General features: G+C 43.1%; 1 protein-coding gene across 1 annotated transcript in view; it reads right to left on the bottom strand.

Moving 5' to 3' along the window:
• Positions 1 to 17,802: 17,802 nt before the first annotated feature.
• Positions 17,803 to 23,767, bottom strand: part of ST8SIA6 (ST8 alpha-N-acetyl-neuraminide alpha-2,8-sialyltransferase 6) — a gene marked incomplete in the record, with an annotated part of 50,438 nt that continues 44,473 nt past the window's right edge. The window contains 2 exon segments of the mRNA XM_034760346.1: positions 17,803 to 18,388; positions 22,775 to 23,247. Of these exon segments, the coding sequence (XP_034616237.1) occupies positions 22,779 to 23,247 (469 nt within the window).

Here is a 23,767-nt window from a genome sequence, read left to right as displayed (position 1 = left end):
GGAGTTCTGAGAATGCAGCACTTCCCTTCCCAGATTCAAATCCTAATAGCTGAAGAATTCAGTCTGTAATTAAGCTTGCACACCACTAGATGTTACTGTTTCTGTACATACAGTACAGCCTGGTGAGCACCTCTTTGCATTGGAAACTAGGCAGTTATTCTGTACCAATTGAAATACACGCATGACTACATTCACAAAGGTATGTAGGTGTGGTAATGCTGAGCGTTGCCACACCTAACTTTTAGATGTCCAGAAAATCACTGGGATTCACAAAGCCTGAGTTAAGTGCCTAGGCTCCCCATACAATGAATGAAGAGAGATAGGCACCTGCGAACTGGATTCATAAAACCCAGCAGGGTCAGTGGCTTATCGTCTAAACTACTAGCCAATGGAAGATGCTAAGTCAAAGGGGGCAGGGTATGCTAAACCCTACCCCTCTCTTGGAGATAGGCTCCTCCTTCTGCTTGGGGTCTCAGCTGCTGTCTTGGAGTAGGTGCTCTCTTGTCTTATCAAGAAGAAGAAAAAGCAGCTGCCACCCCCTCATATCTTTTAGCCCAGGTTTTAGAGTACTCACCTGGGTTGTTGAAGACCCCCACTTCAACTCCCCCTGTTGAGTACTGCATGCAGATGTGGTCACCCCACAGCTTCCATATGAGGAGTGATTAATAAGACTGGGACTTTTCATCTTGGAAAAGAGATGACTAAGGGGGGATATGATAGAGGGCTATAGAATCATGAGGAGAAAGTAAATAAGAAAGTGTTATTTACTCCTTCTCATAACACAAGAACGAGGGGTCACCAAATGAAACTAATAGGCAGAAGGTTAAAAACAAACAAAAGGAAGTATTTTTTCACACAATGCACAGTCAACCTGTGGAACTTCTTGCCAGAGGCTGTTGTGAAGGCCAAGACTATAACAGGGTTCAAAAAAGAACTAGATAAATTCTTGGAGAATAGGTCCATCAATGGCTATTAGCCAGGATGGGCAGGGATGATGTCCCTAGCCTCTGTTTGCCAGAAGCTGGAAATGGGTGGCAGGGGATGTATCACTTGATGATTACCTGTTCTGTTCATTCCCTCTCGGGGCACCTGGCATTGGCCACTGTCAGAAGACAGGATACTGGGCTAGATGGGCCTTTGGTCTGACCCAGTATGGCTGTTCTTATGTTCTCTACCTGAGGGGAAACAGGATTTTAATTGGGCTCTGCCACCTTTCTGGTGAGTGCCCTAACCACTGGTCATTGGGATATTCTGCTGAGGGGCCTCAGCCTCAGTCTCTTCTGTTGAAGCTAAATAATCATGAGTAACCATGTCAGGAGAAAAGGGGGGGAAAGTGAGCATGGGAGTAGTGTGGTGGTGGTGAAAGCCCTTAAAAAGGAGGCGTGAAATGGAAGTGTCTATCCAGAAACTGAGGGGCAGCCTCTAAGCAGGAAGCTGTCCGTGAAAGGCTGGATCCCCTCTCTGACAGGGGGCATGATGGGAAACTGTTCTGAGGTACCAGTTCACTCATATTAGAAAAGGGAATGTGTCTGATAAAGAAGTGTAAAGCTGGGGCTTGCATCTTCATTTCTATTTTCTGTGTACCCTGTCGGTGTTTGTTTCCTCTCACTCGTTCAGCTTGGAATCAGTGGTTTTTCTATTCAACTTTGTGTTGACGTTCGCCCCAAGCAGGCCTCCAGGGTGCAGAGTGTGTGGAGTGTGTGTGCCAAAGTGAACTGATAACTGGGAGCTGTTTTCACACTTTTGGGAGTGATGAACCAGAGGGGAAAAGTCCAAGCATCTGGCAGTTAAGAACTATGGGGAGACAGATTTGGGGAGACTTGGAACCGGAAGGGCTGTTGGGGTCCCCCCTGCAAGGAGTAACTAGGCTGGTGAGAGGCTGGGTGGTGAGACTTTATGTTTGAGGGTTGGCTACTGGAGTCAGGGCTCTGAGCCATAGCAGCATAGCATTAGGGCAGAGGCAGCAACAGAAACATAGGTGCCTATGGAACGTTTGCTCAAAAACATAGGCGCTGAGTGATTTTAGGCACCGACAGATTTTGGGGGCAGCGGAGCAGGGGTTTTGTGAATCCCACGGGGCCTGCTTCTGGCATTTTTTGTACATCTGGGCCTTACTGTTGGCAGTTCAGTTAGCACTGTTCCAAAAGGAATCACTTTGGAATGTTTAGCCCAATGACAGAGTTACACTACCAGCCTCCTGCTCAGGGAATGCATACAGAGGACACAGTACTAAGGGAAATGAGAAGGTAACTGAGGGTGTGGCCAGGGCCGGCTCCAGCATTTCTGCCGCCCCAAGGGGAAAAAAAAAATAAAAGCCACAATCGCAATCACGACCGGCGGCGGCAATTGGGGGAGAAAAAAAAAAAAGCCGCGATCAGCAGCAGCGACAGTTCTGCGGCAGGTCCTTCGCTCCTAGAGGGAGTGAGGGACCTGTCGCCCCCGAATTGCCACCCCTCTCCCTTGGCCGCCCCAAGCACCTGCTTGTTAAGCTGGTGCCTGGAGCCGGCCCTGGGTGTGGCTCCAGTTGAGCTGGGAGGTGTGATTTCCAGCTTGAGTATATGTACCTGCGCTAGCCATACCAAGCAAGCCTGCTAAACATAGCCGTGTAACCTGGGTGGCTCGGGTTAGCTGCCCATATACACACTCACCCGGACTCCCTGGATATGTACTCAGGCAACTAACCTGAGCTGCCTCCCTGGCTATCACAGATGCACTGTTTCAGAGTAGCAGTCGTGTTAGTCTGTATCCGCAAAAAGAACAGGAGTACTTGTGGCACCTTAGAGACTAACAAATTTATTAGAGCATGAGCTCCACGAAAGCTTATGCTCTAATAAATTTGTTAGTCTCTAAGGTGCCACAAGTACTCCTGTTCTTTTTACAGATGCACTGCTATTTTATGCATGGTAGCTCAAGCAGAGCTAGTGTGGGTACCTCTACGCACACTGGGCATCACACCTCCCAGCTCAAATGTAGCCGAACCCGTAGCCTAATAAAACCAGTGATGCTGGGCTTCAGCTACCTGCATCTAAACGTGTAAAATGCAAAACAATGGCTTCATCTCTTTCTCAATAGCTTTTTAAAACAGCTTGTTCTCGAACAAAGAGCTGCTATTGTTGATTTAATCTTAACACAGGAATTTGGTCATGAAGTAATTATAGGTGAGCCAGTAACTAGCAGTCACCACCATATAAACAAGTCCATCATCCATAAGGGAGGAAAGATACTGAAAGCTAGCATGGCAACACCAACCTTCAGAAAGAGGAATTAAAAATAAAGGCTAGTCAAAAACAGCCTGAAATAAAAAATGAGGGAAGCAGACGAGAGAGGAAGCAGGAAGGGCAAGTAAAAAGCCAGGATAGTTAAACTGCAAAGCGTAGGAAGTATTCGAGCCAGACAAATGTGGAAATCCAGGTCACATGAGAGAATGGCCAGTGGATCCATGCAGCCATTAAGGGATTAACTCCACCCTGTCCATGCCCACACTGTTCCAATACGCCAACCCCACAGCAGCTTGGGCTCAGTGAACATCCACACGCTGGCTGTATTTTAAAGAATCCTTATTGCGGTTGCAGGAACAAACCATCCCGATGTGTAGAAAGAATAGTAAATATGGCAGGCGACCAGCTTGGCTAAACAGTGAAATCCTTGCTGATCTTAAACGCAAAAAAGAAGCTTACAAGAAGTGGAAGATTGGACAAATGACCAGGGAGGTGTATAAAAATATTGCTCAGGCATGTAGGAGTGAAATCAGGAAAGCCAAATCACACTTGGAGTTGCAGTTAGCAAGAGATGTTGAGAGTAACAAGAAGGGTTTCTTCAGGTATGTTAGCAACAAGAAGAAAGTCAAGGAAAGTGTGGGCCCTTTACTGAATGAGGGAGGCAACCTAGTGACCGAGGATGTGGAAAAAGCTAATGTACTCAATGCTTCTTTTGCCTCTGTCTTCACGAACAAGGTCAACTCCCAGACTGCTGCACTGGGCAGCACAGTATGGGGAGAAGGTGACCAGCCCTCTGTGGAGAAAGAAGTGGTTCGGGACTATTTAGAAAAACTGGATGTCCACAAGTCCATGAGACCACATGCATTGCATCCGAGGGTGCTAAAGGAGTTGACAGATGAGATTGCAGAGCCATTAGCCATTATTTTTGAAAACTCCTGGCAATCGGGGAAGGTCCCGGATGACTGGAAAAAGGCTAATGTAGTGCTAATGTAGTGCCCATTTTTAAAAAAGGGATGAAGGAGGAACCGGGGAACTACAGGCCAGTCAGCCTCACCTCAGTCCCTGGAAAAATCATGGAGCAGGTCCTCAAGGAATCAAGGAGAGGAAAGTGATCAGGAACAGTCAGCATGGATTCACCAAGGGCAAGTCATGCCTGACTAACCTAATTGCCTTCTATGATGAGATAACTGGCTCTGTGGATGAGGGGAAAGCAGTGGATGTGTTATTCCTTGACTTTAGCAAAGCTTTTGATACGGTCTCCCACAGTATTCTTGCCGCCAAGTTAAAGAAGTATGGGCTGGATGAATGGACTGTAAGGTGGATAGAAAGCTGGCTAGATCGTTGGGCTCAATGGGTAGTGATCAATGGCTCCATGTCTAGTTGGCAGCCGGTTTCGAGCGGAGTGCCCCAGGGGTCGGTCCTGGGGCCGGTTTTGTTTAATGTCTTTATTAATGATCTGGAGGATGGTGTGGACTGCACTCTCAGCAAGTTTGCAGATGACACTAAACTGGGAGGCGTGGTAGATACACTAGAGGGTAGGGATAGGATACAGAGGGACCTAGACAAATTAGAGGATTGGGCCAAAAAAGAAACCTGATGAGGTTCAACAAGGACAAGTGCAGAGTCCTGCACTTAGGACAGAAGAATCCCATGCACAGCTACAGACTAGGGACCGAATGGCTAGGTAGCAGTTCTGCAGAAAAGGACCTAGGGGTCACAGTGGACTAGAAGCTGGATATGAGTCAACAGTGTGCTCTTGTTGCCAAGAAGGCTAACGGCATTTTGGGCTGTATAAGTAGGGGCATTGCCAGCAGATCGAGGGACGTGATCATTCCCCTTTATTTGACATTGGTGAGGCCTCATCTGGAGTACTGTGTCCAGTTTTGGGCCCCACACTACAAGAAGGATGTGGAAAAATTGGAAAGAGTCCAGCGGAGGGCAACAAAAATGATTAGGGGTCTGGAGCACATGACTTATGAGGAGAGGCTGAGGGAACTGGGATTGTTTAGTCTCCAGAAGAGAAGAATGAGGGGGGGATTTGATACCTGCTTTCAACTACCTGAGGGGGGGCTCCAAAGAGGATGGAACTTGGCTGTTCTCAGTGGTGGCAGATGACAGAACAAGGAGCAATGGTCTCAAGTTGCAGTGGGGGAGGTCCAGGTTGGATATTAGGAAACACTATTTCACTAGGAGGGTAGTGAAGCACTGGAATGCGTTACCTAGGGAGGTGGTGGAATCTCCTTCCTTAGAGGTTTTTAAGGCCCGGCTTGACAAAGCCCTGGCTGGGATGATTTAGTTGGGAATTGGTCCTGCTTTGAGCAGGGGGGTTGGACTAGATGACCTCCTGAGGTCCCTTCCAACCCTGATATTCTATGATTCTATGATTCTATTCTCCATCGTGTGAAGGGGTGTAGACCTCCCCTCTTCGGGTTCAATAATCCTACCTCACCCTCCTTTCCCCACTTACAAGCACACTATTCCAGAGATGGGGGCAAGGTCAGATTTTGCACTTCTAGAGGTAGGAACACCAACCTGAGTAATGGAACGTTTCCTTGGTTTCTGTTCTTTGTCTCCTTCATGGTCTACCACTTAGTTTCTCTGTGCTTCAGTTCCCATCTTTAAAATGAGGATTATAGACATGCACCCCCCCCTACACACGGGGGTTTTGTAATACTAAGTGAGTTGCTACAGCAATAGGGACCATTTAAGTACCTTACACCGAATATTTGCCCCCTCCATACAAATTCCAGTTTCTTCACTGCTTCTGTGATATTTATCAACCTGATGTACAGTTGGTTGGACTCTGAAATAGAACACAGCTCAACAGTTCAGACTGAGCAATCTGAATCACAACCAAAGAAAACACAAAGCAAAGGGCAAGGAGAGGGTTTTACAATTGTGATCGGCCTGTCTGCTCAGCATTTAATTTAAACCAAAGCACTGTTTCTTGGTGCCTGTAGCAATCATCCCTGCTGAAATGAAATATACTTAGTAAGCTAATACATGTGAATCTGTTTGGGGGGATATTTATTTATGAGCCTGGCACTTCAGGGTGTTTAGAGGGTAATTTCAAACTGTGAGGACTGCGCTGTGTAAATTTAGAAGCCATTTTTCTAAATGTCAAGTATTTATTACATGAAAAATCATTTTGAGTGTGGAGCAGCTCTCCTCGGAACTGTAATGCATTTTGGGGGATGCTTTGTGGATGAATAGAAATAATCTTTGAGAAGGGACAAGGAAATGTTTTGTGTAAAATTGCATTGTGTGTGTAATAACAGGAAAAAATGAACGGGGCAGGATGGGGAGACAGATATTTTTCTCTGCCTCCTGCACTGGGTCAGGTTAATCCAGTGTAAAATATAATTGGATCTGGCTTTCAGGGAAAGGCCATGACGTATGTTACTGTGCCTGATAATGTCATAAATTCTGAGAATTAATTGAACCAAAGTGAAAATCATAGCAAGGATGGGGCTCACAAAGGTGCTTAGGCACCTAAGTCTAAAATTTAGGTGTCAATGACATTCTCAAAGCCACGGCTTAGCTTCCACCTAACCCTATAGGTGCCCAAATCCCCATGGCGCCTAAGTTTCCACTGGTGGGCATGTACAAAGCTGCCTAAGTTCTAATGCTGCCCTACCATTAAGGAGCAGCTCTGAGTCCTAGAACAAGCCAAAGGGAATCTCAACTAGGCATTCTACCACTATCTCACCAACAGGACTCCAGCCTGTAGGTGTGCTCAGAGCAGGCCTACAGGCTAAGGCCCTGCCCAAAAGATAGTGGGTATGCATATGTCCCCAGGTTACCCAGTACCCCAGTGGTTAGGGAATTCACGTGAGATATGAGGGACCCTGTTTGAATTCCCCCTCTGCCTGATTTAGAGTACAGACCTGAACCCAGGTCTCCCATATCCTATATTTGCTGCGTTCAGTTTTCTTTTCAAGTCCCTTAGATTACATGGTTGATTGATAACACTTCCTTATTTACTTTCTCCACACCAGTCAAATGATTTTATGGCTCTATAAATATTTCCATTCCACTCTTCCTACAACATTTTTTCTTCACTGATAACACATCCCTCCATCTTCATTCCCGACCACTATTTCATACGGACTCCCATGCTGTCATGTCTCCCTTGATGATTCCTCTCTGGTTTGGTTTTATCACTGGTTTCTCTCCTGAATAGAAACTAGCTTACACAGCATAGACGTCTAGCCCTCATGATCTCCATGCATAGATAGGAATACTTTTACATGATTATTTCATACTGAACTGCCTTGGAAAGTTCAATATCCATTCTTCATAGCAGTTATTACTTACATCAGGGTCTCTCTCGTATAGTTGGGCATTTAATGCCATGCGCTTTACTAGTCCATGAAACACCCAGACTGCAGTTCACTGATAGATTACGCAACAATTAATACCCACTCAGAACCAACTCTCTCTTTGTCTGGGGTCACCCCCTGCTAGCTCTCTCTCAGCTGATCTCTTGTCCTCTGGCTTTGTATGCAATAGCCTCAGCAAATCACCCAGCTCCCCCAAAGCACATTCAGCACAATCAGCATAATTACCTTCAGTCACACCTCAGTTCACACCCGAGAATCACTTTGCTTTAATGGACCACAGTTTAGATGAATTTAGAAACAGCTGTAAGTTAATGTTTGCAGAGTTTCTACTTCAGACTCACTGTTAAATGTCTCAGCAAAAGTGATTCTCCACTTTGGAAATTATCTGTATTACAGTAAAACCTATAGGCCCTAACAAAGACAGGTCCCATTAAAAGACATACTAAGAGATGAGACAGACAAAGGGTATGAGGGAAAAGAGAGGAAGTGACTTGCCCAGGGTCACAGAGTGGGTCAGTGATAGAACTAGACCCAGCTCTTCTGACTCCCTGTCCAATGACTTGTTCCCAAGACCACTTGGGCTTCCTTTAAAGACCCCTTTATTGTTCAATGGTAATTACTGTACATTTGATGAAGAACAGTTTACTTTTTACAATAACTCAATCTGGGACCACTACAACCCATCCCTTCCATTTCAGGTTGTTGATAGTTCCACAGCTAATCCTTCTACAATCCTTCTTGAACTATCCCTCTACAATTTATTAAGCCAGGATGTTGAATTTTTAAAAAATGGCTTCTCACTCCTGAAAGAGATGGAGATGGTAGTTATTGAGGGTCTTCCTTTGGAAATCTGTGTCCCAGAGCCCAGGCTATAAGACATTATCGTTGTTTGCCTTGGTAATGTACTTATTGACTGGGTGCCGCACAATGATTGCTGTGCTGAGTGCAAGAGAATAATTATTGGCATCTGGAATAGGGTTTTTTCACCTGCAATGTGTGCGCTGCAGCTATACAAACAGTGGAAGGAACAAACTGGGCTGAAAACACTGAGAAGACATATTCCTCTGTACTGCACAGGGGTTGAACTTATTAACGATGAAACGGGCAACTTCAGAAGCATTGAAGTTATATCCCATAGGAAGTTCAATTGTAAAGGGTGCTTCTTCTATAGGTCCAGAATGTGGAATTCATAGACTCATAGACTCATAGACATTAAGGTCAGAAGGGACCATTATGATCATCTGGTCTGACCCCCTGCATCCCGCAGGCCGCAAGACCCTTCCCTGTACTCTACCGTTGAAGTCCCCAGTCCTGTGTTTTAGTGACTTCAATCGGCTGAGACCCTCCTGCTAGTGATCCCTGCCCCATGCTGCGGAGGAAGGCGAAAAACCTCCAGAGGCTCGGCCAATCTACCCTGGAGGAAAATTCCTTCCCGACCCCAAATATGGCGATCAGTAATACCCCGAGCATATAGGCAAGAGTCTCTAGCCTGACCCTTGTTGGCCATTATGTTGTTCATGTACCATTGCTTGGTTTTCCTTGACTACTATGTTTTATCATTAAACCATTCCCTCCATAAACTTATCCAACTTAATCTTAAAACCAGACAGGTCCGTCGCCCCCACCGTTTCCCTCGGAAGGCCGTTCCAATATTTCACCCCTCTGATGGTCAGAAACCTTCGTCTAATTTCTAGCCTAAACTTCCCCCCGGCCAGTTTGTATCCATTCGTTCTCGTGTCCACATTAGTACTAAACTGGAATAATTCCTCTCCCTCCCTTGTATTAACCCCTCTGATATATTTAAAGATAGCAATCATATCCCCCCTCAGCCTTCGCTTTGTCAGACTAAACAACCCAAGCTCCTCTAATCTCTTTTCATACGACAGGTTTTCCATTCCTCTGATCATCTTAGTCGCCCTTCTCTGCACCCGTTCCAGTTTGAGTTCATCTTTTTTAAACATTGGAGACCAGAACTGCACACAGTACTCCAAATGAGGTCTCACCAGTGCCTTATACAACGGAAGCAGGACCTCCCTATCTCTACTAGATATACCTCGCCTAATACATCCCAAGACCGCATTGGCTTTTTTCACCGCCACGTCACATTGCCGACTCATAGTCATCCTGCGGTCCACAAGGACCCCTAGGTCCTTCTCCTCTTCCGTTACTTCTAACCAATGCGTCCCCATCTTGTAACTAAAATTGTTATTATTCGTCCCCAAGTGCATAACCTTACACTTTTTACTATTAAATTTCATCCTATTTCTAATACTCCAATTCACAAGCTCATTCAAGTCTCCCTGCAGAGTATCCCTATCCTCCTCCGAGTTTGCAACTCCTCCCACCTTCGTATCATCCGCAAACTTTATCAGCCCACTCTTGCAATCTGTCCCGAGGTCAGTTATAAATAGATTAAATAAGATGGGTCCCAAAACCGAACCTTGAGGCACTCCACTAGTAACCTCCCTCCAACCCGACAATTCACCCTTTAATACGACCCGCTGCATTCTCCCCATTAACCAATTCCCTATCCACCTCTGGATTTTCATATCGATCCCCATGTTTTTCATTTTAACCAATAGTTCCTCATGGGGTACTGTATCAAACGCTTTACTGAAATCCAGGTAAATTAGGTCCACCGCATTTCCCTTATCTAATAAGTCCGTTACTTTCTCAAAGAAGGAGATCAGATTCGTTTGGCACGATCTGCCCTTCGTAAAACCATGCTGTAATTTATCGCATTTGCCATTAACCTCAAGGTCCTCAACTAGTTTCTCTTTCAGAATCTTCTCCAGCACCTTGCACACTACTGATGTTAAACTAACAGGCCTATAGTTACCCGGGTCACTTTTTTTCCCTTTCTTGAAAATAGGAACCACATTGGCTATTCTCCAGTCTAACGGGACTACCCCCGAGTTTACAGATTCATTAAATATAGTCGCTAATGGGCCTGCTAATTCAGAGGAGCCATCCTACTCCAAAGACTTTGTGTTATCAAAAATGAAATGCAAACCATTTCCCATCCTAAACCAGTAACAGAATATAAATACGTACCTCTGGATACCACCAGTAAAGACACTGGGAAGGTAAGTGCTATGTGGCTTTGACAGGATGAGGGAACACAAAAATAATTTCTGAGCAGGCTTCCAGATAGTCCTCACTGTAAGACTAGTAGCACTTCGGGTACGTCTACACTTTGAACTGGAGGTGTGATTTCCAGTTCAGGTAGACTTACCTGCACTAGCTCTGATCTAGCTAGCACACTGTAGCCACTGCAGCGAGAGGGGCTAGCCATCCCCAACTACCTACCTACTAGCCCAGACAGACTTATACTAGGGATTCCTCTTTCCTCCACCATTTCTATTCTTAGCGCGCTAGCTCAATGAGTTATTACACCTCCAGTTCAGAGTGTACACACACCCTTTGGGGCACGGTGCTCTCTATATTTGTTTCCTTATATGGCTTTCCCATGGTGGAGGAGGTAATCAAGTAACGTGCTTGTGGTCACACTGTGCTATTCCTTCTCCCTGTTTCTGGATGCTAAACTACATTAAAGACAGTTAGAAATATATCAGTATTTTCCTGCCGTAACATCTCCAGCTAAACAACTTATGTCATTGCCACAGGGGTGTTTTGTGAATGGGAGGGGAGGGGTTCACATCATTTTAACAGATTGTCATGGGGTCCATGCTATAAAATGTCCGTAGCTTATTTTTGCACCATTGCACAGCAGAGCCTAACTGCCTGAAATTCAGTGTCATCCACTGTATGCATCAGCTTCACTATCACAGCACTAAGGAGGCAGGTCACTATCTACTTTTTTCAATCTCATCTCATTCATTATGTACTTTTGTAGAATGGGTTGGGTGAAAGCAGAAGCTGGACTAGCTGAAGAGCTTGCATCCCATGTAATTATCAGGGCATGCTGCAATGGGAGTCTGTAGAGAAAGACAAAGAAGCAAAGAAGTCATGTCGGGAAGATAAGAGAGAATGGCTTGATCAAAAGGTGAGAGAAGCTGAAGCAACGTCTGTGAGAGGTGGCTGTAAGAAACTGTTTCAGGTGTGTAAGCAATTGCCGTTACAGTGGTATCATAAAAACGAAGGAGGAAGATTGTTAACAACAGAAGCGGAACAAAAGGAATGATGATGAGAACATTTGAATGACATACTCAGCCAACTAAAGGCAGCAATTCCATTTGATGGATGCAAAGAAGGTGAAAAATTAAATGTTTCACTGTTAGAAATTTCAGAAGCAGAACTAGAGAAAGCAATTAAGCAGTTAAAAAAGGGCAAAGCATCTGGCCTGATGTTTCTGTCACTGCTGCAAGGACCATGCATAGGGCTGCTTATGCTAACCCTGTGCCACCACTCCCCTGAGGAAATACCCAGCACAGTGCAAAGTGGCTGAAATAGGGAACATTATCTGCCCCCTTCACTTCTGGATTCAAGGTAGATTTTGTTTTGATTTTTGTTTTTTACAGAATCAGCCCATTTCCACTGTTACATGAAACCATGAACACTTCTTGAGTCTTCAGGAGGTTAACAAACACACCCCTCCTCCTGGGCCTCAACATAAGTGAATCTGTTTTGGAGGGGTAGTCTTTAAAAGTAAAATGTTACAAGGATTTTACTACCCAGGGTGTTGGGGCTGGAAAGGAAGAGGTGGGGAACTAACTTGTTGCCTGTTGCAGCCACAGTCCAATTCATCTACTTCCTTCAGTGCTTAATTTTTGCCAGGGTTGACCTCTGGGCTTGACAGTTTATAGTCCCGACACCTCTGGACTTGCTGAATCAGGTATGAATGTAAAAAAAAGTTGCTTGAGCCCCAGCACCTCTTTCATTACAAATTAAACACTGACTTCCTTCCCCTTACACTGGATACTTCATCAGTTCTCGCAATCAGTGCAAATGTAGGGTAGATAAGCAATCCTATCATGCACAGCATCTGTCAGGCTGGGTTCCCATTCCTAATTCAGGGTGGCTAGGGTGGGGCTGCTGGAACAGAGCCAAAAGATGCCCCACATGGCCCATGTTTCAGATTAAACCCTGGGAGCTGGGAAATGCTGGCCAGTCAACACCCCTATCTCCCAGCTGGCTAATGGGTACCAGAGAGACCCAAGATGGGGAGGAGTTACCTAGTGTCCCTCAATGAGCATCTGTCTCCCTTGCTGCTGGGACTCCCCACTTTCACTCCTGGAACCATCAAATTCCCCCACATATCGAAGCACATGGGTGGCTTTTCTTGTCTTGGAAAGGAGATTAGCATCTAAACAAAACTAATACCCTAGAATTTCTGTATGCTGGAGTCAGACAAATGACACTGTTTTTGCTTGTTTGTTGCATAAAGATGTATTAAAATACCTGGAAAAGAAAGAGGAAAATATAATAATTAAGTTATTCCATTTTAATCCCTTATCTCGTATGCACCTAATACCCAGTATTTCCTCTTACGCTAGATAAGTGACAATATGAATCAGTTTAGTGTCCCTGATAGGACAGTGGTGCACATTTAGTCCTGAGTTGCTGTGAGTGTAATGGGAATTACAAGCATCTGCCCTAAGTGAAATTTGACCTGTAAATCCGTAGAACTTTCAGGGCGGTATCACGTTTCTGTCACACGATTAAACAATTTCAGTCCCATTTACAGGCTCCAGACTGAACAGCATTTTAATTTTGGCAAAATTCTACCATCCAGTATCCAGGTGGCTCAGTCTAGTGCTTTGTGTGCTACTCCATTCCATACAGGTTCTTAGAGCATGCTCATCGCCCTAGTATCTGAGATAACATGAGACCTTAATGTTCATATTCTTTTTCTTCATTCTTTCCAGTCACAGACTAAACAAAACAGTGTGCTGGTTTCTATAGTTAAGGCTAATTTCACACAAAGAAGGGCAGGGCCGGCTCCAGGGTTTTGGCCGCCCCAAGCAGCCAAAACAAAACAAAAAGCCGTGATTGCGATCTGCGGCGGCAATTCGGCGGGAGGTCCTTCACTCACAAGCGGAGTGAGGGACCGTCCGCCGAATTGCCGCCGAATACCTGGACCTGCCGCCCCTCTCCGGAGCAGCTGCCCCAAGCACCTGCTTGAGAAGCTGGTGCCTGGAGCCGGCCCTGAAGAAGGGATGCCAACTTTTCTTTTTTTAAACAGGAGGTTAGGTTCTGAGGGAATCACAAACTTTGTGGGAAACTTGTTGACATATCTACCCTTACTTCTCTCTGAGGAGACCACAGAGATCTACTGCCCTTAGCTCCTAGATTAACTATCCATCAGGTTTCATTACCAATAAGGGAGTGTTTACAAAGACAGGTTTTAGTTAGCAAGCAGGATTATATGTGAAAATATGCCATAAGGTCACAGCAGCTGAGAAACTAGTATTTGCATATCTGAATATTTGGCAATGATCTGACTTTAGCATAGCAAATAGCATACCCCATGGTGCTCTTATATTTCAAAATTGGTGTATGATATCTCAAGTCAAATGGCATCTCATCAGATAAACACTTCAGCTAGCTTAAGTGCTCTAAAGCACTCTAAAGCATTTTCTTTTTGATGCAGAAATGTATTTGATTAGCAATGCCACATGCAATTGGGACCTATTAGTCTCTTTATTTCTCATGTATGCATCTTCAGTTGTTTGCATAACAAAGAAAAGAAATGGGTTGTTTTTAAACATTGTCAGAAACTGACAAAAATGTATCCTTTCATTCCTAATTCTCTGGTCTGATTCAAATAAGTTTTGGCAATTGCAGTTCAGTCCCCAACGGGCTCTAGAGCAGTGGTTATCAAATTTTTTTTCCCCCATGGACCACTTGAAAATTGCTGAAGGTCTCAGGGGATCACTTAATGATCTTTCCAAATGTTGTTTGTACCATTAGCTAACTATTGTAAAGTGCTTTGGATTAAAAGCACTATATATATAAAAAAAAAAAAACCACACAACATTTTTTGTTCCACAAATAAAAGCACACAACTCGTATTTTAACATCAGTAGTCTTACCTTTCTAATGTGATGGATGTGCCCTCTTTCCCCCCGCCACGGCAGCTCCCAAGCTGGGGCTGGGAAGGAGGGGAGTCTCTTCCTCTCTCCCCTGATGTGGCAGCCCCTGAGCTGGGGCAGAGACAGGTATCTCTCCCACCACAGCAGCCACATTGTTGGTGCTGGGAAGGAGGGCTGTCTTTTCCCAGCAGCCACAGCCCTGGAGCTGGAGAAAGTAGCCTCTTTCTCTGGCCGCTGCAGCCCTGCATGTCCCAAATTCCCCCCACCGCCTCTTCTCACCCCACTGCCCCCTCCCACCTACTTCTTATTCCACCCACACCTCACCTTACATGTGCGTCTTCTCCAGGGTCTAGGCCCCTAATTAGTGGAGCCATGCCTGCGCGGTTTCACTAATTAGCTGGGTGGCCCTTCATTGTCTTGTGTGTGGCCACCCAGGCACACACCTTAGCAGGAACTATCTGCGGACCACCTGAATGGAGCTCTGTCCATGGACCACAGTTTGAGAACCTCTGCTCTAGAGCAGAAAAATTCATATCACAAAGCCACACCCACTACATGTACATATGACTTGATTTGATAAAACAGTCAGATACTACTTGGAGAATCTCGCAAATATGTAGCATAGAAGCTAAATCACCTGCTGTTCTCTTAGACTGAAAGGCAAATGCATCAAGGAGTTTCAGAAGAGTAGCCATGTTAGTCTGTATCCGCAAAAAGAACAGGAGTACTTGTGGCACCTTAGAGATTAACAAATTTATTTGAGCATAAGCTTTCTCAGGCTAACCTTTCCCTCTGAAATTCATCCACTTGAGGGTTTTTTCTTGTATGTGTCAACTTAGAACTATTGTGCCCTAGATTTCTATATGATCAAAAATGACTTTAATAAAGAATCCATACTATTGTCTACGGTACTTAATACCTTCAAACCAGATGTTTGTCACATTTTCGTTTAATTGCTGTTTTGCAAATGTGTTTAACTTTTCAGTTTTTGAAAAGAGAAAAGCAGCAATAATATATTTTTTTAAAACTTTGTTTTCTTTTAACCAATCCACTAAAAATAAAAAAAGGCATTTCCAAGTCATTCAAAACAGTGAAGCGAAGAAACAAAAGGTATCCCCACAAAGGAATGGAAAACATTTGCTTGTGGTCTGCAATTGCTAGTATTTATGGAACAGAATATATATATATATTGACTTGAAGTACAGTCCAACCCTCCCCCCCCCATCTATATCTCTATTTGAGAACCTCTGTAAATATACAGAGAAAATATACTGCACCATTTAACTTCTTGTTGGAAGGTGTATTTTTAATAGTACGTCTTAAGGATAAAAAAAAGCACACAGATATGTCTAATAAGTCTTTATTTACAAACAGAAATTGCAAAAATATTCCATTACAGAACAATATGGAATCGGTGCAGTGTGTTAAGAATGCATCATAACAGTGAAATCAAGGGTGGGTTTTTGTTTTTGTTTCCCCCCCTCCCCCACACATAAAATCATTAGGCACTTAAAAACATAAAACAAAGTATAAATTAAAATGAACCGACTGATGTCTCAACAATACAACTTCACCTCAATTTCCTGTTATAAAAGCAAGTGGTGATGCACACGTACAGTAGAGGGGCAATGCATGCCTCCTCCTAAATCCTGCAAAGAGACATTTATACATTATACTGTAACACCCTAATGTGTGAGAACAGACAATAGCAAGTTTATATCTTAAAGCATAAAAATGTGCAGTGATAAATCTTTAAGAGACCTTTTGAAAACAACAACATTAGCAGAGTCTACACTATCAGCGTCTTTTTTTCTGGCGAAATGCAGTCGTAACAGCACAAAGGATGTATAATAACTACTGTGATATTCACATATAAAAGAAACAAAATAAAAGTGAACCCAAACAATACACATTTTGGAGACATTGAAACCTCAGGCAAGGGATACAAGTTTTAAACTTGAGACCACAGTTATGTGTTATGATGCATGGAGTTATCTTGAAAATGAAAATGTATGTTTACTTATAACCTTATGAACTGTCATGTAGTTTAGAATCTCCCCATTTACCACTCTCCTTTAATTTGAGTCTATGCATCACATGGACTAAAACAAAAGTAGAGATGGTTTGTAAAGAAGCTTAACCCCTATATCTGCTTCAAACCAGTATCTCAATTTGCAGCCATGATTTTGCACCTGTCAGTTTCGCAATTGTCTACAGGCACAATTAATCTCACCAAGATATTTAACTGATGTGTACAATTAGGTAGCTGGATTTCAAAGCGTTAGATTCTGGAACTGGATCTACCCATACACACCCCTGCACCTGTGTCGATCATCTTGGATTCCACACTGAATTCAGGAGAGGGTCTGCAAGGGTGCATTCCGGTGATCCAGTTGCAGATCAGGATGTTAGGTGACATTATTTGAACCCACAAGCTGTCCTTGCACAATGGGAGGGTAGGTTTTAAAATCTGTCCCTTAGTATGTCTGTAGTGAACTGGGGGAGTCACAAGAAAGGCAAATGTTGGGGGGGGGACCCAAAGTTTTTTTTTTTCCCCCAATGGAATAACTCTTATAAATAAAAAGGCAAATGGAAGAAAGATTCTCTCACTTCTGAAACCACCAGGTTAATGAAGTCTCTTGGTGTAAAATGGGTCTTTACTTGGTCTGACTTTTCTAGAGGAAGTAAATCCAGGAAGCAATTGTTCAAAATGACAGGTGAAGAGTTACTTGTTAATGGAGAATTCAATGTGATAGTCTCAAAATTCTGCCATTGGGATGCATCACTCCCCTTCCCCCCTATTTTTGGAAATATTTTGTAACTTCTGTCTCATTCTAATAGAATTTAATGAATAATAATTTTATTAGGTATTTTGATGTAATTAACATCAAGAATATAAACATAAGGGCCAAATACGAAGCAATTATGAAAATGCACATAAAACATGTGTAAATTACAAATATATTAAATATACTTCAATTTCACAGGAGTGTAGGAATATTTCTATAACACAGGGATAGGCAACCTTTCAAAAGCGGTGTGCTGAGTCTTCATTTATTCACTTTAAGGTTTTGCGTGCCGGTAATACATTTTAATGTTTTTTAGAAGGTCTCTCTCTATAAGTCTGTTTTACAATACAACACTAGTTTACTTATATAAACAAGTTTTTCAAAATGTTTAAGAAGCTTCATTTAAAATTAAATTAAAATGTTGATCTTACGCTGCCGACCTGCTGCCAGTCTGGGATTCTGTTCACCTAGGCCGGCAGTGGGCTGAGCGGGCCTGCGGCCGGGATCCCGGCTGGCAAGGGTCCGGCAGCCAGAACCCCAGTGGGCACTCTATTCCACAATCAAAATGATTTTTTTCTGCAATAATTTCTCCACTCAGTGGAGGAATTTGCAGGATCAAGGCCTTCAGTAGAAAAAGTTCATTGCCAAATCTAACACATCATACCATGGAGCTAATAAATACACTTTCGTCCCCCTTGTATGAAAACAACAAAAATGTCAAAACATTTTAAAATTCTAATAATTTAACAAGCAAAACATTACAAGTGTCACAGTGGCATCATCTTGAGATTGTGCTTTAAATTTAACCAATAGTCAGGAGTTCCAAAGATTTTCCAGATAAATTTTGTTTGCATAAACAATTTTGATTACAAGAAGTTCAAAAATGTAGCAATCACTATGTCAAAAATCATTCACTTTTCTCCTTAAGTGTAAAATATTTCCAAATTATAATAGTGCAGTTTAATCTCACAAAACAACATCATATCAAATCCAATACCAAACTTCTGAGATATACACAAATTTTCTCCTTTGGAATCACCACCCTGGAATTAAAACAAAACAACATGTGTTACTGTTTTTTGCGCATAAGTAAACTCTATATTAGATTAAAAATAAGCCAATTTTTACAATTCTGATCACTTAAACCTGTTTTGCCTCACACATCTGTATTCAGCCTTATGTTAGAATAGAGTCTGTCTCAGACATTTGTTATACAACATCATAGGCTCAGACTTCTGAGAGTGTGGAAAGGACTGATAGTGAGCTATCTAGTTCAAACATCTGTTCTCTTTAGAGGAGGGCTCTAAGATCACTAGAACATCTCCAGTAGTTGTTATTCAGCAGTGCCTACAGTTAGGCCATGGCATGGTATGCCTCTTTATCACCTCATCGCCTTATCAGCACCTTTTATCAGCTAAGCAGGGTCAGGCCTGGTCAATATGTACATGGGAGATAGACATAGAAAATTCAGATATAAATATAAGATGCTGTAGAGTAACTTTTAGTGTTTCAGATTCTTGCATTTCTTCTCCTCCCCTTCCTGATTACAATTAGCATAAATTAATTGTAAATAAAATTGTTTCCATTTACAATTTCAGATCCATTATATCTATTCTGAGGCTTGCTAATTAGACAAGAACAATTTATCTTCACCAGCGTTATCATGCCCATTGTGGCCCAGATCCAGCATAGCACTTTAGCACATGCTTAACTTTAAGTGTGTGAGTAGTCCCACTGAGTTCATAGAGTCGACTCATGAGCTAAAAGTTAGCACATGCTGAAGTGCTATGGTGGATCAGGACTTCTATGCAGTACTATAGCAATGGCAGCTGCTGCTAAGGTTGCCTGGCTCCAGAAGTTGCTACATAGCCTTCTCTGGCTTGGCTGGAAAGTCGCATTATTGCTCACCTTTGTATCAAAACTAGCTGCCTTTGGACCATCTTACTACAGCTGAAAAACCCAACCCCAATTCTCAGGCTCCACAATCATCACTGACCTCATATATTCAAACTGAGGCTCAGATGAAGGCATGTTCAGCCATACCTTTCTGTCTGGCCCTACCTACGAGGCTTTACTAGCATCAATGATACCCATCCCCTTCCTCTCCAAGGAGCAGCTCAACTCCACCACTCTGCTCAGCCCCTCCTCCTTTTGCCCCTCCCCTCTGATGGGCAGCCCAGCAATATTAACCTGCTTAGCCACACCTCCCCCTCCTACCTCTGAGGTGGCTCAGTCCTCCCTGCTTCACTCCTGCTCTCTGGCCAGCCACCCACCCCTGTGAGCAGCAGCTTAATGTTTATGTCAGATACCCCCTCAGTCTGGAGCCAGTCTCCTTGTCTCTTTCTGGCAGGCAGAACTCCTAGCCCATTTGCTTGTCCAGATAGCATTTCCACTTGAACAAGCCTTTCTGAACAATATGATGATTTTTGCCAGACTAATTAATGAAAAGGGCCTATTTTTCTCCTCTGGGGCCTATGTTTATTTGAATCCTCCAGGCTTATCTGGTTAAACCAATGAGCAAACAAGACTCTGTTCAACCAGAGCCATAGCAAAAATGACTTCGTTATTTAATACAAAATAATCTAGATCAGTGATTCTCAACCTTTTTGATAGCAGGGACTGGCTCACTGCCTTCCTCAACTGTATCAGGGAGATGTCAGGGACTGGTGCCGGTTCACGGACCGGTCATTGAGAAACACTTCTAGATCATTCTTTTAGTGTAATTCCAGAATTCTGCTGGAGATCTCATTCTCTCTCACTCAGTGAGAAAGTGCGCATATATTCTAGTGCAAATATGTGTGGGGCTGTGTGTGCATAAGGACGTGCGTGCATGAGTGTGCATTTAAGTAGATGGAGCTCCCGTACTGCTCTGAACTGATTCTACACATACTGGCCGTCGGTTAATGGGAAATGGTGCCGCTTCATTGATGTCAAAGAATCTGCCAAATTAAACTGCTGGAAGATTTGGCCCACTGTATGAAGTGCAATCTTCCCCTCTTCCTGTGGTTTGGCTTTATGGGTGACTCAAACTGCAATGGAAATGTAAGCCTCAGGCTAAGCTTTCTTCCTGACTACTCCTAGGGTTTCCTTGACTACACACCAGTAGCCCAAACCATAATTTCCTCTCTCCAAAAAAGAGACACCCCTTAGCGCCAGGGTGGAGTTAACAAGCCACACCTGCTACAAGGATTTATCAGGAATCAGTTACCATCTCCCTGCAGGGTTCTACACCTGCTAAAAGGGTGGGTCAACAGGAGAATCCTGCCACTTTGCTACATGAATATATGAGAACATTGAAGTCAATGAAACGGTACCATCCGCAGAGAGTGAACACTGTGCGCAAGATTATGGCTGAAACCTCTATGGGTGCCCCAAGGAAGAAGAGTCTAAAGAACCTGCCCCAGTTGCATACACCTGCAGAGGACAGACCCAGACCTAATCCTTGTGCTCACCAGAGAGTGGAATATATTTTTTTAAATTATGAAAACGTCTGATTTTTAAAAGACTATTTTTTAATGAAAAACTTCATTAAAAATTTTAACCATCTCTACAGTAGATCTTAATAAAATCTTTCACTTCTTTGTTGTTAAAAGGACTAAATTCTTTCCTTTTGGAAATACAAGCCATTAAGTCAAAAAGTTTAAGTTTTTGGGCAGTGCAATTTACTCCTCAGATTGTTTTTTTGCAGCTTCCCATGCAAATCTGGCTACAGAAATGGTTTTCAGAGCCTCAATCTGTCAAGAATTGACAATGTTTAATTCACCCATACATATGCTTAAGCTTTTTTGTGACTCCTATGTGCTCCATTCTGATGAAAAATTCATAAATGGCTTCCTATTCATTTTCCTAGCTGGCATAGTTACTATAATTAAAGTTATATGGCATAGTTATCATGATTAATATTATATGAAGTGCAAACAGCGGGATGTAAAAAGCATAGCAACTGCATGTGTGATTACAAAATACATTATGTATTTCTCAACATTCCCTATATGCCATTCCTTTTTACAGCTAAAAAGGATAACCTAGTAATGTGCGTGCGCGCAAGCATGTATCTCCCCATCCCCCATTCTATTCGGTATTGTAATGTTATATATAAGCAATCCTCATTCCGTTTTATTCTTTTGAACATGGGAAGCTCTGAAACCGTTGGAAGAAAATTGTGCTTATTTGGCTTGGCCCAGCAATCTCTTATCGTTATGAATCAACTGTGAAATATATATTTGAAAGCACATTTTCTAAATAGCACTGAAAACCATTTTGAAATACATTTCACAGTCTAAACAGAGAAAAGTATTTCTTAGCTTTTGAACTTTCAGATTGCTTGGCTGGGTAGTTTTCTTTTATATAAACTTGAAAAATACTGGAGAAAGATTATATCAACCCAATTAAAATACTATATTCAGGTCTCATTGTAACCTATTTATTGATGTTTGGACTCCCATCTTTTGGAGAGTCAAAGTCCTAGTGACTGACTCAGTCAGCAACAGTACTAGATGTTGAGCTGGAAATTTTGATGTAGCTGAAGGATGTACAAACAGCCACGTTGGCAGGTTGTGTTTTGTCAACAGGTCAGAAGAATCTCACAACCGAATCTTTCCAGTCAACTGTAATTTGCACTCAGTAAATTGGCTCAAGATCTGGGCTAGGTTCTGTGCTGCATCGCTTAGGATGCAGAACAAAGAAGATACAGCCCAGGCAAAGAGGGTGCAGTGCTTCATGCCTCTATGATTCTGGGATGCTCTGTGGGTCAGTGCAATCCACAAAGTAAGTTACAGCAGCTCTTGGGGCTGCTGTAACCTATGGCAGCTTCTACACTTTTGTCAACTGGCTGCTCTGCAGACCAGAACTGCAGCAACAGAGTACTGTAGTTGCTCCCTCCCCTTGTGCCAACCTGGCATAGCCACTCTGCAGGGACAAGTAAGTGGGGGGCACAAGGTTGCATACACCTGCCATATGCTGCCTCTTCTCTGTGTAGAAAGGTTTAGGCAGCACCAGAATCTCGCCTCTTCTCTCTTTCAGGTGGTAGAATGTGTCTGCCTTAAACAAAACAGCCCACTTTTAGTCAAAACAGGACACCTTGGGGAATCCATCACAACACACAAGAGACTGGCAGTCACACATTTGGGGCGATGGAACACTATTGATAGACTGAGTTGTGGCAATCACGGATGGTGCTGCCAATCCTTCATGTATGCAGAAGGATTGGCAGTGTGGAGGAAAACGTCGGAGTTGACCCTAACCTTTCATCTCCATGGTACTGTACATATAGGTAGAGCAGTCAAGCCTCCCTCTAATTCATATACATAACTCTCATTGACTCTTTGGGAATAGTGTGCATATCTGGGGAACACCACCTGGTTGCAGAAAAGGCAGTTTTGCCCTGATATAAAACACTTCCGTTTAAGTCTTTGAGGAATCTGACTTACCTTTTTAGTCTGAGTCACATTTACCAAACTGCAGCTTCAGAATGCCCTTCCCATGAAGTTGGAGAATCTGGTTATATTCTTTGGGCATTGCATGGAAACCCGGCTTGGGCAGTTGGTTGTCATAATAATGGTGACTGATTGGCATCTCCTCTGTGGTTTTAGAGAAAGGCCAGAAGCCATACAACTTCACATTCTCACACAGTTCAATAGCAGCACTAGCAATCATAAAACCAGAAGACAATCGATATGCTTTCACACCCTTAGTTCTCCAGAACTGGGCTAGATTTTTCAGGTATCTGGGATGAAAAAATATCGCCCTCTGTTTTGCTCTGAACTCTTGTAGAGTGTGGTATACTTTGAAAGAAGCAGCTGTGTTGCTTTTGAAGGAAAATGCTGGCAATAAAAGGAAAGCATTTCCATAACTTGCAATGTTCTCCAGAAAAGTCACCTTCTTTTCATTCAGCTTGTTGTATCTGTCAAATAAAAGGCCTAGTGAACTTATCAGTTTTAGAGGGAAAAAATGCTTGAATTCAATATTCAACTATTTATTATTGTGGGCCAGAGCTTCACAATTGCTTGAGCAAGTAATCTGTGAGCACTATTACTGCCATTTAATCTGTACATGTAGTAAATGTATAGGATATGAGCACAGTTTTACGTGTGCTATTATGAAAATCTGGCCTTATATAAATTTAATAATTACAAATTCACTATACAATTTACTTAATTTCACAGGAATTGCCATATCAAATCAGACCTGTGTTCCACCTAGTCCAGGATCGTGTCTTCAAAGGAAGGTGCGAGAAGCCCCACACATTTAAAAATGGGCACATTAGCATATCCCATAAAAATCTTTATGCAAAGTAGTTACTACATGTGTGGTAGCTGCTTTACAAATGTAGGCTGCAACCGTGCAAAGACTTGTGCATGTGCCTAGTATGTGAATAGTCCTCATGGAGTTAAAGATAAGCACATGCTTAAGTCTTTGCAGAA

This window comes from Trachemys scripta, chromosome 2, assembly GCF_013100865.1.
Source record: "Trachemys scripta elegans isolate TJP31775 chromosome 2, CAS_Tse_1.0, whole genome shotgun sequence".
NCBI lineage: Eukaryota > Metazoa > Chordata > Testudines > Emydidae > Trachemys > Trachemys scripta.
Note: the sequence above shows the minus strand (reverse complement) of the source record. Positions and strands in the feature narration are given on the sequence as shown.